Here is an 18,638-nt window from a genome sequence, read left to right on the forward strand (position 1 = left end):
GCTTCTGCATGCAAGTCTCTGTGTGCCTACATGTGTGTGTGTGTGTGTCTGCATGTGTGCAAGTGTTTACATGTCTGCGAGTGTGTGCATGTCTGCATGTGAGTGTGTGTGCGAGTGTCTGCATGCATGTGAGCATGTGTGTTGTAGGGAGTGTCAAAAATACAAATATTTTAAAGAATGGACAAACATACTATTTAGTGCTTTCGCTGAAAATGTTGATAACACGTGATTTTTAAAAATGTCGAAATATCTCCACCGAGAAGGGAGGAGAATCCGAAACTCACCACATACCAAAAATACTTGGATTGTTGGTAAAGAGCCTTATACATGAACTGGAATTGGGCTGTATTGCTCGATTGCAGATAACATGCGCACAATGGGCCAAATGGTCTCCTTCCATATCATTTCTATCATTTTGTGTTTCCAGAAAAGAAAAAGATATATCTATTCCAGTCCTAAATAAACTCATCCCTTCTAATGAAGAACAGCTGATCTCCTCCAACAGTATTTCATTAATAGGACTATAGTAACACATGAAATATTTTTACTATTTAACAGATAAAATTAACTTTTATTTGACATTTAGGATATAATGATTTTCAGTAAATTTGCATGATCTGATTGAAAAGAGCCTGCATTAGACAGATGTGTTACCCACTGAACACAAACAGTAATAAATTAGGGCTGAACTTTAGCACTGGGTGTCACATTCTCCGACCTTGCTGGTGTGAACGGCTGGTAAGATCGCTCCCAGTGTCACATACTGGCCAACATTTTAAATGTAATCTTGGTTGGCTAAGTTTTCAGGGCGTCAGGGAATCCAGCAGCTAAAGGGAGACAAGGACAGCTGCATCCCAGGAGGGTAAATGCTGTCCCAATGCTAGATTCAGTTTACCCTTCATAAACCCTGCGTGTGATCAGACAGTGAAACCTCCCCAGCCCCCTCGACATGGGCACAGCTGCTTCTCCCTCCTTCTCGTCCCACAACCCACCAACCTTTCCGATCTCACTCGACCCCAATCTCCAATCTTATTCTGGCCTCTGACCAGCCCTCTGGTTCCCCATTCTCCCCGCTTGATCAGAATCCCAATCTTTCCTCCAGGCTCCCTGCCTTTCCTCTGTCCTCCAATTGCTGGCCCCTACATCCTTCCAGATTCCAGCCCCTCCCCCCACTACCTCCCCAACTCCACACCCTCCTCTCTCCAACTGCAGCCCGGTGAAGATTCTCGACCTGCCCAGCAGCCATTCACCCTCTCCATCTGATAGGCCGTGGCCATGAAGTGGAGATTAAAGATTGACCACCAGGCCCCAGCTGTCAAAGTTGGCTGGGCCTTCGGAAAGCTTCCAGTGCCAGGGACCTGGGGTCGACTCCCGGCTTGGGTCACTGTCTGTGTGGAGTTTGCACTTTCTCCCTGTGTCTGTGTGGGTTTCCTCTAGATGCTCTGGTTTCCTCCCATACTCCAAAGATGTGAAGGTTAGGTGGATTGTCTGTGCTAAACTGCCCATTAGTCTCCAAAGATGTGAAGGTTAGGTGGACAAAAATAGAAATATTTTAAAGAATGGACAAGCATACTATTTAGCGCTTTAGCTGAAAATGTTGATAACACGTGATCTAAAGACTTCTAAAAATCAAGAAATATCTCCATCCAGAAGGTAGGAGAATCTGACACTCATCACATTCCAAAAATACTTGGCCTGTTGGTGAAATAATGCCTCTTAATCAGGCCCCTTAGTGTCAGGGGGAGTAGCTAAGGTAAATGCATGGGGATTATGGGGAAAGGGCCTGGGTGGGATTGTGATCGGTGAAGACTCAATGGGCTGAATGGCCTCCTGCACTGTAGGATTCTTTGATTCTATAATTGCAGATCTCCTGACTCTAAAGCAGCCCTCCCCATCTCCAGCTTTATCACCGACCCCCAATGTCTAACCATCACAGAGCCAAGGACCAGGAAGTAAAATCACTCACTTGTCAGGCAGGAGAAAGCTACTGGGAAAGCGATACCACTCTTTCCCAACGCAGACATTGACGGGTCTCCCCTCCGGCACTGTGTGAATGCTCGGGTCTGTCGCAATCCTGTGAAATTCTGGATATAGGTCGAGTGGGGCGTGGTAACCTGTGAGCCAACAACGAGACAGCGTGATGGACATGCCTGCTGCAACCTCAATCTATCTGGCCCTTTAGGCGAACGTTTCAAAAAATATGTAGACAGATATCATTTGCAAATTTCTTATTCATCACATTAGGGCAGCATGGTAGCACAGTGGTTTGTGCTGCTGCCTCACGGCGCCAGGGATCCAGGTTCGATTCCCGGCTTGAATCACTGTCTGTGCAGAGTCTGCACGTTCTCCCCGTGTCTGTGTGGGTTTCCTCCGGGTGCTATGGTTTCCTCCCACAGTCTGAAAGACATACTGGTTAGGTGCACCCAAACAGGCACCGGAGTGCGGCAACTAGGGGATTTTCACAGTGACCTCATTGCAGTGTTAATGTAAGCCTCCTTGTGACACTAATAAACAAATATTAAATTTTAAACAAAAGACAAAATTCCTAATGCACAATTGAATCAGGCGGTGGGGTGGGCAGTGGGGCAGCGGTTGGGAGGCATGCGTGGGAAAAAAACATTTGTTCCGCACATAAACTCCACATACACCTCCGGCCACACTAACCTCTGAACAAAGCCACTGAACGAGAGAGAGAAAGAAATCCAAACAGGATGACGGTACCCAAAGCAAGCCAATTGGAGGAGATTGTATAATGCTCTAGACGGTAACGCTGGAATAAGAAATGATAGCACTTCTGTAAAAAGAAGAAAATTACCACCATTAATAAGTATCATGGATCAGAAAGGGGAGTATTATAAATCCTTTCAACGATATAAATCCCCATCAATATTTACCTCAACGCCAATACCGAAATACCATACAAAAACAGGAAATGCTGGAAAATCTCAGCAGGTCTGACAGCATCTGTGGAGAGAGAATGGAGCCAACGTTTCGAATCAGGATACCCCTTCGCCAGAGCTGGCTCTGTCAGACCTGCTGAGATTTCCCTGCATTTTTCTGTTTTTGTTTCAGATTCCAGCTTCTACAGTATTTGCATTTACCTAAATATCATAGACAGGCTCAGAACTTTCTAATTATCATAGAATCCCTACAGTGCAGAAACAGACCATTCAGCCTTTCACGTCTGCTATGACTCTCCAAAAGAGCGTCAGGGTCCCGGGTGGGTTCACTGTCTGTGTGGAGTTTGAACGTTCTCCCCATGTCTGCGTGGGTTTTCTCTGGGTGCTCCGGTTTCCTCCCACAGTACAAAGATGTGCTGGTTAGGTCGATTGGCCATGCTAAATTAACCCTAGTGTCAAGGGATTAGCAGGGTACATAAGAACATAAGAACATAAGAAATAGGAGCAGGAGTAGGCCATCTAGCCCTTCGAGCCTGCCCCGCCATTCAATAAGATCATGGCTGATCTGTCGTGGCTCAGTTCCACTTTCCCGCCCTCTCCCCATAACCCTTAATCCCTTCTCTTATCAAAAACCCATCAACCCGCTTCTTAAAAATATTTAGCGAGGCAGCCTCCACCACTTCAACGGGCAGAGAATTCCAGAGATTCACCACCCTTTGAGTGAAGAAGTTCCTCCTCAACTCCGTTCTAAACCGCCTCCCCTTTATCTTGAGGCTGTGCCCCCTAGTCCTACTGTCTTTTTTGAGCGGGAAGAGTCTCTCCACCTCTATCCTATCCATCCCATTCATCATCTTATACGTCTCAATGAGATCTCCCCTCATTCTTCTAAACTTTAACGAGTACAAGCCTAGTTTATTCAGCCTCTCCTCATAGCTCAATCCCCTCAACTCCGGTATCAGCCTAGTAAACCTCCTCTGCACTCCCTCCAGGGCCAAAATATCCTTGCGCAGGTGCGGCGCCCAAAACTGCACACAGTACTCCAGCTGCGGCCTCACCAATGCCCTATACAGCTGCAGCAAGACCTCCCTACTTTTATATTCAATCCCCCTCGCTATGAAGGCCAGCATCCCATTCGCCTTCCTGACCACCTGCTGCACCTGCAAGCTGGGTTTTTGCGATTCATGCACAAGGACCCCGAGGTCCCTCTGCACCGTCGCCTGCTGCAGTTTTTCGCCACGTAAGTAATAGTCCTTCCTACCATTCTTCCTACCAAAGTGGACCACCTCACACTTGCCAACATTAAATTCCATTTGCCATTAAACGTGTAAGGTTACGGGAATAGAGCCTGGGTGAAATTGTGGTCGGTGCAGGCTTGATGGGCTAAACAGCCTCTTTTTGCATTGTAGAGACTCTATGATTCTATGACAAGAGAGAAAAAAAAGAGGTCGGAATGTCTTAGAGAAGTGCTCTTAGCAAAAGGCTCTCTTCTCTGTCTGTCAGTCAGCTGCTCTCAGCCACACTCCCCATCTTCCATCAAAAGATTTGGCGTGTGTCTGAGTCACTGCTTGGGCTGTCACTTGGCTGCCTCTTAAGCTACATGATTGATGCAGCCCCTGAGTAAAGTTCGGGTCCAAAATCGCGAACCTGCACCAGGCTAGGAATTAATACAGAACTTCGGCAATCTCCTAGCAAGCAGGAAATATTGTAATCTTGTGTAAATAGAGAGAGAGAGATGAAGGGGCACTTTGTACAGTCTTATCTTTCCCATTCCTTCAAGGGATCAAAACCAGTTCATCAGTACCTTTAGTCAAGCAGTATAACATACACTTCACTGTGTTTTCAACATCACTGAAGCACAACCAATAGACAAATAAGCTTTAAGAGGACAGATTATGTTTATGGGCTTACTCGGGGGGATGGCTGAGTTCAGTTGTGTTGTACTCAATGTTTCAAAAGAATAAGGCAAAGGTTGTCAGGCGCGCCACTGACTTGTTTTTGTCCCTTTCAGCACATTGCGGAGAGATTGGAAAACGGAAGTCAGAACGAGTGGATTGGAATAGATGTTAAATTTCAGAACAAAAAATGATTACCCAAAAAAGGAAGAATATTCGGGTAAATGGGGGCATGTGTGGATGAGGGAACAGTCTTCTTCCTTCAAGGTATGGCGATGCCAGCATCGGGCTGGGGTGGGCATAGTAAGCATCCAAACTTCACTCAGGGGCTGCATCAATCATGTAGCTTAAGAGGCAGCCAAATGACAGCCCAGCAGTGACTCAGGCACGAGCTAAATCTTGCAATGGGAAATAGGGAGTGTGGCTGAGAGCAGCTGACTGACAGACAGAGAGCCTCTTGCTAAGAGCTCTTCCCTAAGACATTCCGACCTCTTTTTTTTCTCTCTTCTCATTGAATCATAGAGTCTCTACAACGAACATAGAACATAGAACACTACAGCACAAACAGGCCCTTCGGCCCACAAGTTGCGCCGATCACATCTACACCTACCAAGCCATAGAACTATCTGTAACTCCCAATGCCATTAGATCCCATATACTCATCCAGAAGTCTTTTAAAAGACCACAGTGAGTTCGCCTCTACCACCACCGATGGCAGCCGATTCCACTCACTCACCACCCTCTGAGTGAAAAACTTACCTCTAACATCTCCTCTGTACTTGCTTCCCTGCACCTTAAACACCAATGCAGAAGGCGGCCATTCAGCCCATCAAATCTGCACTGACCACAATTCCACCCAGGCGCAATTCCTGTAACCCCACGCATTTACCCTGCTAATCCCCTGACACTGGGGTCAGGCTGAAGGAGGCTGATGAAGGAACAGCGCTCATGATTCCCAAATAAATCCGTTGGACTTTAACCTGGTGCTGTGAGACTGCTTACTGTTCTTCCTTCAAATACTCAATGAGTTGCTGCATATTTCCTGCTTTTTCCGCTCGTATTGCCTCCACATCTTTAATAGATCCTTTCCTATCTGCTCGTATGTATCCTTGACGACAAATTTATAATTGCTGCAATTTTGCTGCCCCACCAACAACCCACTCCCCCCACCCCGGCCACGAGTTTCCCAACATGGAGGGGTGCATGCAATGGGCCAGTCCAATTGACAATGGTGGGACTATAAGATCCCACTGACAGCAAGCGGCTCACGGTCTCACACCACCACGAAACACACTGTGGAAGGGGGAGGCAAGTCCTCCCCCCCCGCCAATTGCTTTCAAACACATTAGAAATGCTTACATCCCCATTGAAAAAATATCCACATGACCCGCAGCTGCAATGTACTCTAATGCTACAAGCTATAGGATCTCCACTCTGTTTAACTGCACTGGACGCTTTGACACCTGTTTCCAATCCATCTGCCCTGCAGAAGCACCTCACTATTCACGGTTACAGACTGCCTCTGCACCATTTTCTGTTAGACCAATGGAACTCGGAGGAGACATCTGATGAAATTGCATCTGCAGATGGCCAACGGTTGACAGTAGGATTGGAGAGAAGTTTTTTTTTATTTCTCCCACAGCTGAATCTGTTGTTAAATAGAACTCCATCTGCCCAGTTCATTGAGCTGACCCCTCGTTTCCATCTTATGCCAATTCTAACTGGAGGAATAAACTTAACACGCTGCCTGATAGATAAAACACAGACTGCTGGAATATTCAAATCCCCCTTCTCAAACAGACAGCTCTGTGATTTTTATCCTCTGGTTTTGATAGGATGAACCCACAGGTCAACTAGTTGCAATTCACAATTTTAAAAATATTTTAATGGTTCTCACTGCGTCCAAGAAACTACAAAAGATCGTTACTCAAGCGCTAATGTCCAGAAAACAAAATAAACTGGCTAAAAAGAATGGCAGCATCCACAGCCGGCGAAACCGAGTTATTGGCCGGATTTTTCTAGCCATTCATGCCCTGCTGTCACTGCCACCGAGGATGGAGAATGTGGCGCTCCATTCACTGCAGCGGGACTGGAGAATCCCACCAGTGCGAACAGCCGGAAAATTCTGGCCATCGTTTGAGGCTGACGACCACTCACGTGATTTGTTAACTTGTTTCTCCGTCTGCATTTGAATATTTCCAGAATCTTCTGTTGTTTTCATTATTTATGTATTTGATTTTCGGCGTCCACAGTATTTGGCTAAAGGAAATACCGAACGCACAATTTGATGTGATTTACTATTGTGATATATATTATACAGTGAAAAGTATTGATTATTTATTTATTTATTTTATATTTATACTACAAAAGATTGTTACTCAAGCATTATTGTCCAGAAAACAAAATAAACCGGCTAAAAAGAATGGACATATGCAGTAAGTCTGGCAGCATCCGTAGTGAGCAAAACGGAGTTATTGGCTGGACATTTCCAATCATTCACGTCCTGCCCCCTAAATGTAGCCCAATCCATTACGCAAACCAGCCTCCCATTCATTGACTCTGTCTACACTTCCCGCTGCCTCGGCAAAGCAGCCAGCATAATCAAGGGCCCCACTCCCCCGGGCATTCTCTCTTCCATCTTCTTCTGTCAGGAAAAGGATACAAAAGTCTGAGGTCACATATCAACCATCTCAATCACAGCTTCTTCCCTGCTGCCATCAGACTTTTGAACCTTGTATTAAGTTGATCTTTCTCCACACCCTCGCTATGACTGTAACACTACATTCTACACTCTCTTGTTTCCTTCTCTATGAATGGTACACTTTGTATAGCATGCAAGAAACAATACTTTTCACTGTATAATACATGTCACAATAATAAATCACATCAAATTGTCCCTTTAGCCAGAAGCCAAATACTGCGGATGCCGAAAATCAAACATATAAATAATAAAAACAATAGAAAATTCTGGAAATATTCAAATGAGGAGGGAGAAACAAGTTTACAAATCACATGAATGGTCGTCAGCCTCAAACAATGGCCATAATTTTCTGGCTGTTCCCGCTGGTGGGATTCTCCAGTCCCGCTGCAGTGAATGGAGCGCCACATTCTCCATCCTTGGTGGCAGTGACAACAGGGCATGAATGGCTAGAAAAATCCAGTCAATAACTCTGTTCCCCCCTCCACCCCTGCGGATGCTGCCATTCTTTTTAGCCAGTTTATTTTGTTTTCTGGACAGTAGTGCTTGAGTAACAACTTTCTCCGTCTTAAACACTCCTTTCAGGAACTGAAGATGACCTGCATCAACTCCAGATGAAGGATGACCTACAGTTCCATGGGTCTGAGATGGCTGATAGGTCCAATGCATGACTTGCAGACTCAATCACCTGTGGGATTTGGGCGGGTCAGGTATTTCTCTCTCACTCTAATAATACTATATTGGTAGGAATATAGGTCACCATTGAACTAGAAGCCCTCTGCCAAAGGGAAATGATTACTTGCCTGCCTTCCTGCTGTCCATCCCAACCAATACTATATTAATGGGTCCTTGTGCAAATTAAAATGGCACCCTGAAGACCAGTATTATGTTTTGAAACGTTAATATGCAGGAAGGCCACAGCAAGAAATGACCCAACAAGGCTGGTTGGCTGAGTTGTTTAGATGGTCAGTGTGAATTAGATTGATACCAACAGCACTGGGTTCAATTCTCATTCCAACTGGGGTAGATCTGGTACTTGCTTCCTTGTCCTACCCATGGAGGAGATCATGGCATTTTAGGTCAGACCTGCCTTTGGGCATAGAACTCAACAATAGGAATTATTTTTTAGGGGGTTTTGGTATGGCACAGTGGTTAGCGCTGCTGCCTCATAACCAGGGACCCGGGTTTTATTCTGGCCTCGGGTCACCATCTGTGCAGAGATTGCACATTCTCCTCATGTCTGTGTGGGTTTCCTCTGGGTGCTCCGGTTTCCTCCCACTGTCCAAAGTTGTGTGGGTTAGGTTGATTGGGCATGTCCCTTAGTGCCTGGGAAACTAGCAGGGTGAACACATGGGGTTGTGGCGATAGGGTGGGATTGTTGTTGGTGTCGGCTCAATGGGCTGAATGGCCTCCTTCTGCGCTATAGGGATTCAAGGCTGTTCTATCCCACAAGTCATACCCAGTCTTTCCCTTCACTGGCTCAGATCCCATTGATCCTGCTGATGGAAATAGGAGCAAAGAGAATATAGCTGCTACTGGGACTCTGCTCATTTTACTTTCCAGGCATTTCCAGCATGTTGGAGTTTGCGTTCCTTTTTAAGACGGCTAAAATTTATTTCCATCGTTAATCATTTGCACTTCTCTGGGGATGCAGTTAAAATGTCATATTTGTGTAAAAATGACAAATAACGCAGGATTGATGGATTTATACTGTACCGTGAATTTTACTGGTGCATTCTGAACAGCACGCATTAATCCACTGCATCATTTATCAATATGATCTTGATGTTGTTAGCCCCTTGGGGAGTCCACCTTACAGCACATGCACACAACTAGACCATAATTCCCATGCAGTGTCAACTCAGCTTTGAAAATTCTAGCAGATTCTCTATGAAACTTCACGCTGTTAGTAATCTGAAGCTGGTATTTCCCCCCAGTCTTGTTTCCCCCCACACCCTCCCACTCTCCCACCATCATCACCTTCCCTATAAAACATTGAGAAAGTGGTCAGTCCTGTTTGCATTCACCAACCGAAATCTCAAGGGGGCAAACTCTGAATTTATCAGAGGAATTTTCTCCTAGCTGCACGTTCGCAGTCCAACGTAAAAATGTGTGGGCTGCTGCCAGGGGACACTCACCATCCTCGGATTGTTTCAAAGTATAAAAGCAGCCTCCAAGCGAGGCAGGATGATTTGTACAGCACCTATTGTGGTCCCAGGACATTCCCAAAGTGCTTCACAGCCAAAAGCTTTACAGAATTACTTTTGAAGTGTAGTCACTGTTGTGATGTCGGAAATACAGCAGCAAGGTCCGACAGTAACTGCACGGTGACAAGTTGCTGATCTATTTCAGTGCTGTTGGGTTGTTTACATTAGCTGCGCCGTGGGGGAGAAGGTCGCTGCTCTTCCCCATAGTGGCGACAGGATCCACCTGGGAGGAAGTACAGGGCTGAGATTTATTGTCTTTAAGGACAGGACCTCCAACAGTTCTGCACCCTTTCAGTACAGCACTCGTCTCTGGAGTGGGAATTGAACCTACAGCCTTCTGACTCAGGAAGTATGCCACCCACTGATCCACTGACTACATTCTCCAACTTTGCATGTAGCGCAGCAGCAACCACTTATCGCAGTTGACAAAACTGCTTCACTGTAGCGCATTTTGTGTGTATGTGTATTTGTGTGTGCGTGTATGTGTATTTGTGTGTGTGCTTGAGAGAGAGTATGTATGTGTGCGTGTTTGTGTGTCTGAGAGTCAATGTGTGCATGAGTTTGGGAGAATGTGTGCGTGTGTGTGTGTGTGTGTGTGTGTGTGTTCATGTGTTTGTGTGTGTGTGTGTGTCTGTGTATGAGTTTGGGAGTGTGTGTGTGTGTGTATGCGTGTGTATGAGTTTGGGATTGTGTGCACGCATGTGTGTGTAGGAATTTGGGAGTGTTTTGTGTGCATGCATGTATATGCATGTGTGTGAGAGACAGACTTTACACTAATGAAGATTGGAAAATAAAAGTTAATCTCATATTGCAAAGTGTTGCCAAAAGATTTAGTCTTAAACAAGTTACCTTCCAAACAGCTGCCTAAGATGATTTCTTTCCCAAAACTTTATTAATTTCCAAGTTGAAACTGACTGAAGATATTCAGAAATTCAGAAAGAGCAACATCAAACATTCACCCCTGTCATTTCTAATGCAGTTTAGTTGGAAAGATGGAGAGTCCAATTCAATAATTAAACTCTGTCATATTTTGGGTTGTGTGACATTGCATCACATTTCATTCCGCCTGCCCTTTAATTTGAAAGTATTTATTTGGGGAGTTTTCTCTTTAAACATAAAGAATCCTTAAATGGATTTCGGCACTGCCCTGATTCCATGTCTCCGTAACAGGCCACATGGAAGTGCTCGAGGCCACAGCAAAGTCAGTCAGTCCTCACTGGGAGCTTGGGAGTCATGATGTGGGTATGCCGGCGTTGGACTGGCGTAAACACAGTAAAAAGTCTGACAACACCAGGTTTTAGTCCAACCTATTTATTTGATAATATTCTCACAAGCCTGACGAAGAGGGTAACCCCTCAAAAGCTTGTGAGAATATTATCAAATAAATAGGTTGGACTAAAACCTGGTGTTGTCAGACTTTTTACTGAGCTTGGGAGTCAACAAGTTTCAAATAATTATACAGACAGAGATGATGGGCATGTCTGGAAAATCCTGGTGCACCACACATTTCAGCATCTCCTACGAATGTGCTTACACAACTTGCACTGGATGGCAGACAGCACATGCCATGAGCTCAGCATTGCAGGGTAGGGTCCATTTTCAAGCTCAAACACATCACAAACAATCCAGGCAGTGTGGCAAAAACTCAACCCAGGATTTAAAGATTAGCAGACGCCCGGCATACTGAACAGTGGGATTATGTGGTATTTGAGCCCTTACTGTCTGCTGGAATGGTGCAATAGTGCGGCGGTGTATCCACTACTGAACCCTAAAGTCAGGAGTTCAGACCTCACCATGGAAAATTTAACTCCACAAATCTGGTCGCTTATGGGAAGGCATGGTCGCATAGTGGTTAACACTGTTGCCTCACAGCACCAGGGAGCCGGGTTCGATTCCCAGCTTGGATCAGCACCTGTGTGGAGTCTGCTTGTTCTCCCCGTGTCTGCGTGGGTTTCCTCCAGGTGCTCTGGTTTCCTCCCACAGTCTGAAAGATGTGCAGGTTAGGTGCATTGGCCATGCTGAATTCTCCCACAGTGTACCCGAATAGGCATCTGAGTGTGGCAACTAGGCGATTTTCATCGCAGTGTTAATATAAGCCTATTTGTGACACTAATTGTTGTAAAACCCAACTGGTTTGGTAATCAGCTTCGAGGGAATCTGTGCTTTGTCCTAAACTTAGAAACTAGAAGCAGAAGTAGGCCATTCAGCCCTTACAGCCTGCTCCACCATTCATTTTGATTATGGCTGATCTTCAAATTTAATATCCTGATCCCCACTTTTCCTCATATCCCTTGATCCCTTTGTCTCTAGAAATATATCTAATTTCTTCTTGAAATCACTCATTTTGGGCTCAACTACATTCTGTGGTAGTGAATTCCACACCTTCACTCCTCTCTGGGTGAAGAAATCTCTCCTCACCTCAGTTCTAAAAGGTTTACCCCTTATCCTCAAACTATGACCCCTAGTTCTGGACTCCCCCACCATTGCGAACATTCTTTCTGAATTTACCCTGTCTAACCTGGTTAGAATTTTATAAGTTTCGCTGAGATTCCCCTCTCACACTTCTAAACTCCAGTGAATATAATCCAAGCCGACTTAGTCTATCCTCATATGACAGACCTGCCATTCCAGGAATCAGCCTGGTAAAACTTTGCTGTATACCCTCTATAGCAAGGACATCTTTCCTCAGATAAGGATACCAAAACTGTGGTCTTAACTCTCACCACATTTTTATTAACGAGGGCAGCACAGTGGTTAGCACTGCTGCCTCACAGCACCAGGGACCCGGGTTCGATTCCCAGTTTGTGTTAGTACCTGTGCAGAGTCTGCACATTCTCCCTGTGTCTGCATGGGTTTCCTCCAGGTGCTGCTCCAGGGCAACACCATATCTTGTCAAAGCAACCAGGGAAGGTTCCTGAAACCAAAAGAGAAGCTGCTGGAAAATCTCAGCAGGTCTGGCAGCATCTGTGAGGAGAGAAAAGAGCTGATGTTTCGAGTCCAGATGATCCCTTGTCAAAGCCGAGACAAAGAGTCATCTGGACTCGAAACATCAGCTCTTTTCTCCCCTTACAGATGCTGCCAGACCTGCTGAGATTTTCCAGCAGCTTTTCTTTTGGTTTAAGGTTCCAGCAGCCGCAGTAACTTGCTTTTATCCGGGGAAGGTTCCTGGTTCAATTATCGGTCAGAACTAGTTTATTCATTAGTGTCACAAGTCGGCTTACACTGCAATGAAGTTCCTGTGAAAATCCCCCAGGCGCCACACTCTGGTGCCTGTTCAGCTAACACTGAGGGAGAATTTAGCATGGCCAATAAACCTAACCAGCGGGTCTTTTGGACTGTGAGAGGAAACCCACGCAGACATGGGGAGAACATGCAGACTCCACAGAGAGTGACCCAAGCCGGGAATCCAACCTGGCTCCCTGGCACTGTGGGACAGCAGTGCTAACCACTGTACCATCATGCTGCACTATTCGTTATTAATTTTTCTGAGACATAGCAGCTAAGTTAATACCCAGATCACAGTTGATGTTGACCCAGCTTCTATAAAATATACTAAATAAAAGAAAGGGTTTGAACATGATGAGTTGGCAGAAGAGGGGCCAGACACAGAAATCTGAGAACAAAATTGCTCTTGCAGAGTAAGAAAAGCCATAATTTAGAATATCACTGAATAAATGATGTACATTTTGAGATTTCTTTTCCTGCCTCTCCTGAATGTACATATTTTATGGATAAGATAGTCCTTTCATTTTAATAATCCTGTAGCGAAGGAACCTCGACAGCTTCCAACTTACAACTGCTCGCTGGCACAGAGCTTGTATATTGTTGAACATGGAGGCAGATTGTCAAAGCTTTTCTTGCACTATTCAGGACAAACACAAGAATACCAAAATTTCAAACGATCACAATTTACACCACAGGAGAAAAAAAGGTGTTGATTGGTCGGCAAGTTGACTTGCAAATTGGTTCAGATTGGCCAAAGCATTGCCATGGGGAAAGCAAGAGGACATTGAGGCTCCTTGGTAATTCAAAATGGCACAAAGCAGGGACATATGTAGGGACTCATTCTCTGCAAGCAAGAGGAATATGCTCAAGCCTGACTTGAATTTCCATGGATCATGGAGAGCCCCATTGCTCTCTCCCATGGCAACACCTTAGCCAAAGTGGACTTGCCAATCAATCAGCACCCCATTTTCTTTTGTTTGCAACTAGTTGCAATCCTTTGAAATTTGGCATTCTTGTGTTGGTCCAGATGAGAAGGCAAAAAACTTCTGTAACATAAACAAAAGCTGCAGATGCTGGAGATCTGACATAAAAATAGAAAGTGCTGGAAAAACTCAGCGGGGCTGGCAGCATCTGTGGAGGGAGAAACAATGTTAAACGTTTCGAGTCCAATATGACCCTTTGTTCAAACTGTCTCTCCTTTCAGCAACTTCCAATTTTTAAAAATTCTTTCAAGGGATATGGGCATCGTTGGCAAGGCCAACATTGGTTGCCCATTCTGATTGCCCCTGAGCTAAGTGACTGGTAAGACCATTTCAGAGGGCAGTTAAGAATCAACCACATGGAGTTGCACAAAGGCCAGATCAGCTGGTTTTCCTTAGGACATTAAAGTCATAGAATCAAGGATATACAGCGCAGAAACAGGCCCTTTAGCCCAACTTGTCCATGCTGACCAGGTTTCATAAACTGAATTAGTCCCATTTGCCTGTGTTTGGCCCATATCCCTCTAAACCTTTCCCATCCGTGTGCCTGTCCAAATGTCTTTTAAATGTTGCCATTACTCCCGCCTCTGCCACCTCCTCCAGCAGCTCATTCCATTAGCAAATCGGATTTGTTTTTCCCGACAGCTACGGTGGTCTTGTGGTCCTTGTTAGACTTTTAATTGAATTGAAATTCCACTAAATGCCGAGGTAGGATTTGAAATTTGATGGGAATGTCTTCAGGAATGCTCGGAATACTTTCCCCCATTACCCCAGGGTCCGTGGACTACTAGTCCAGAGACTGCCACCCCTGGGATTTTTTTAAAATTCAGTTGAAACGGGAATGTCGTATAGAATGCATGGAATGCCTGAACTCTGCTGCAGTTGTGTCGCTGAGAGGTATGTAATTATCAGGAGAATGTGGCAATCGGACACAGAATTCAATACTCAGTACTCGTACAAACCTCGTCAACTGTCACTATCTCTGTAGAATGTACCACAGAACAATGCGGTGCCCTCCCCCACCCCCATTTCAATCATGCCACTGCAGAAGAAAAGCATTGGAAGAATGCTTTAATTCCGCATGTGCGTGAGCTGAGATAACCCTGCTTCCCAATGGCTTTTGTGAATTTATAGTAGGAATTTGCAAGCCAGAGGGAAGGCAGTGTCATAGTGGCATTGTTGCTGGACTAGTAATCCAGAGACGCAGCGTAACGCTCTGGGGACCCAGGGTTCAAATCCTACCCTGGTAGGTGGTGAAATGTGAATTCAATAAAAATCTGGAATTAAAAGCCTGATGACGACCATGAAACCATTGTCAAAAAAACCCATCCGGTTGACTCATGTCCTTTAGGGAAGTAAATCTGTCATCCTTACCTGGTCTGGCCTACACGTGACTCCAGAGTCACAGCAATGTGGTTGACTATAATGGTGGTGGTTGAAATAATGAGGGGCACTGATCAGCTAGATAGTCAATGTGTTTTCCCAATGGCAGGGGAGTCTAAAACTAGAGGGCATAGGTTTAAGATGAGAGGGGAGAGATACAAAAGAGTTCACAAGGGCAATTTTTCAACTGAAGGTGGTGAGTATCTGGAACAAGCTGTCAGAGGTAGTAGTAGAGGCGGGTACAATTTTGTCTTTTTAAAAGCATTTAGACAGTTACATGGGTAAGATGAGTATAGGGAGATATGGGCCAAATGCGGGCAATTGGGACTAGCTTAGTTGTTAAAAAAAGGGCAACATGAACAAGTTAGGCTGAAGGGTCTGTTTCCATGCTGTAAACCTTTATGACTCTCAAATACCCTCAGGGGTGGGCAATAAAAGCTGGCCCCGCTAGCGATGCCCACATCCCATGTTTGAATAATTAAAAAAAGCAAGAATTCAGAGATCACCTTCATGATTATGAACTTGTAGAGAGATGGCAAAGTAGGTATTATTAAAGTTGCATATTTTTTAAAGACTTTTTTTCTTTCTCCTCCAGGCTCTCTCTTTTCTGTCTGACCTCTTGGCGGAGTGCAGTTTCAAGGATCATAGAATCCCTAGTGTCATTCGGCCCATCAAATGGGGCAGCACGGTGGCACAGTGGTTAGCACTACTGCCTCACAGCACCAGAGACCTGGGTTCAATTCCTTGGGTGACTGTGCAGAGTCTGCACATTCTGTATGTGTGTGCGGGGGTTTCCTCTGGGTGCTCTGGTTTCCTCCCACACTCCAAAGATGTGCAGGTTGTCAGAGGTATTAGTAGGGTAAATACATGGGGTTACGGGGATAGGACGTGGATGGGATTGTTGTTGGTGTAAACTTGACGGGCCAAATGCCTGCCTTCTGCCCTGTAGGGATTCTAAGTTTGCACTGACTCTCCAACAGAGCATCTTACCCAGGCCTATCCCCGCCCTACCTCAGTGGCCCACGTGTTTATGCCACTAATGCCCCTAACCCATCTTGAGGCACTAAGTGACTATTTAGCATGGCCAATCCACCTAACCTGCACAGCGTTTGGGCTGTTCACTCAATTGGCCATTTATCAGTTGTGGCCTCTTCATGTACAGGAGCTACTTAAGCACATGGGCCACTCACGATCATACAATCCAGGTATCATTGAATAGGGTCCGGGAATGAGGAGATTTACCCCTAAGCTGGATATGCATTGCTACCTCTGTGGCTCAGTTACTTGTTGCTGTATCAACCAAGCCTTTGACAGTGCCCAAGATTTCAGTCCTTATTTGGACCTGCATTGTATCAGAGGAGAGACAGCTCACAGAGCTTTGATCTGAACTGCTATGTTCTGCCATAATTCATAGCCCTTTAATAGACATGTGCCTTGAATTAAACAGTTGACGACCATTAAGATACTCACTATTTTACCTTCAGGAGCGAGAGTGTAGAAAATGCAGTCAGGAGAGAGACATTATTTATTTCATTACCATTTTGCTGAAGATGTAAAATCTAGCATGTGATCCGATAGGAAATTATTCTACCCTTTATGTGGAATTGTTTTAAAAATGACATTCCAGAATCATCTGGTTTTAGTTTATAAATGCAACAAGATTACTAATGTTTTGCGTGGAGACAGCACATTCAACTCTTTGTTTCATTTATATTCAGACAGATGTTGAAGAGTATTTTGGTACCATCCTCCTATGTTAGTATGAGCTGAAGACACATTGTTCAAGAATTCTAATATGTTTTCTTGTGATGATTACAGAATACTAATTTTGCCATCTTGGTCTTTCATACCTAACATGTAAAGTGGGGATCTGATGTTCTTTATTGGTGGGAAAGCCGGCAAATTAAACACAGAGGGACAGAGCTCAGAACTTACAAAGGAAGATTGATTCGCTGGTCGGTCTCAGCTGGAGCTGACACCAGCACATTGTTCAAGGGTAACTTCATGACAGTGCTCCCAGTCACACCTGCACAGTGACAAGGACTGCTGCCAGGGACCCGGGTTCGATTCCCGGCTCGGAAGACTGCGCGGAGTCTGCACCTTGCCCCCGTGTCTGCGTGGATATCCTCCCACAGTCCGAAAGACGTGCTGGTTAGATGCATTGGCCATGCTAAATTCTCCCTCAGTGCTCCCCAGAGTGTGGCGACTAGGGATTTTTCACAGTAACTTCATAGCAGAGTTAACGTAAGCCTACTTGAGGCACTCATAAATAACCTTTACACTTAAACAGTGACAGTGTTCTAATGTGGACAAATGACATGTGATGCATCAGCTAAATGAGTTTAGTCACCTATTCTGCCCGTTCCATAGTGATGTAGATACCATCTGGGGGTGGGGGGCTGGGGGGGGGGGCATTGGGGGCTGCACGCACACCCTATGTGATTGGCATCAGTTTCATTTGATAACACACACATACACACGCATATGGAGACATCCATCCAACCAGTAGGAATGTTTATTTATTCATTCATGGAACATGGGCATCGCTGGCTGGCCATTTATTGCCCATCCCTAGTCACCGTTGGTGGGCAGTTGAAAGTCAAGTACATTGATTTGGCTCATGTAGGCCAGACCAGGTAAGGACGGCAGATTTTCTCCCCTAAAGGACATTAGTAAACCAGATGGGTTTTCCGACAATCAACAATGGTTTCATGGTCATCACTTAATTCTCAATTCCAGATTTTTTTACTGAATTAAAATTTCACCATCTGCTGTGTTGGGATTCGAACCCGAGCCCCCACAATTAGTTGAATTTCTAGATTAATAGTCTAGTGATAATACCATTAGGCCATCACCTCCCCATCTGCCACTTGGTGACAGATTGCTAGACTCATCTGATGGAGAATTCTACCTTGTAACTTTCTTGGACATGTAAACTGAATAATGTGATACAATGTCAATATATACTAGCAGAAATACCAGAAACCTAAGACAATGGCCTACTCAGTTCCCACGTTGAAGGATCCTCGCCATCCACAAATGAAATATATAAGAGATATTGGGTGTAATTACTGTCCATTCCTACTTATTCCTATTTCTAAAAGTGAGAATAGGAAGCCAACAGTCTTCAAGTTCAAGTTTATTTATCAGTCACAAGTAAGGCTTACATTAACACTGCAATATTACTGTAAAATTCCCCAAGTTGCCACATCCCGGCACTCGTTTGGGTCAATGCACCTAACCAACACATCTTTCAGAATGTGGGAGAAAATCAGAGCACCCAGAGGAAACCCACACAGACACGGGGAGAACGTGCAGACTCCACACAGACAGTGACCCAAGCCGGGAATCGA

General features: G+C 45.0%; 1 protein-coding gene across 3 annotated transcripts in view; it reads right to left on the reverse strand.

Moving 5' to 3' along the window:
- alg9 (ALG9 alpha-1,2-mannosyltransferase) overlaps positions 1-18,638 on the reverse strand; it is a 236,673-nt gene that overhangs the window by 155,055 nt on the left and 62,980 nt on the right. For 2 of the 3 annotated variants that reach the window (XM_080214736.1, XM_080214738.1), the window contains exons 11-12: positions 2,665-2,794; positions 1,967-2,114 (exon numbers count right to left, since the gene is read on the reverse strand). In XM_080214736.1, the coding sequence (XP_080070862.1) occupies positions 1,967-2,114; positions 2,665-2,794 (278 nt within the window). The remainder of the gene's footprint in view (positions 1-1,966; positions 2,115-2,664; positions 2,795-18,638) is intronic. The other variant, XM_080214737.1, reaches the window with a different exon arrangement.

This window comes from Carcharhinus amblyrhynchos, chromosome 29 (assembly GCF_965287045.1).
Source record: "Carcharhinus amblyrhynchos chromosome 29, sCarAmb.v2.hapA, whole genome shotgun sequence".
In the NCBI taxonomy this organism is placed as follows: domain Eukaryota; kingdom Metazoa; phylum Chordata; class Chondrichthyes; order Carcharhiniformes; family Carcharhinidae; genus Carcharhinus; species Carcharhinus amblyrhynchos.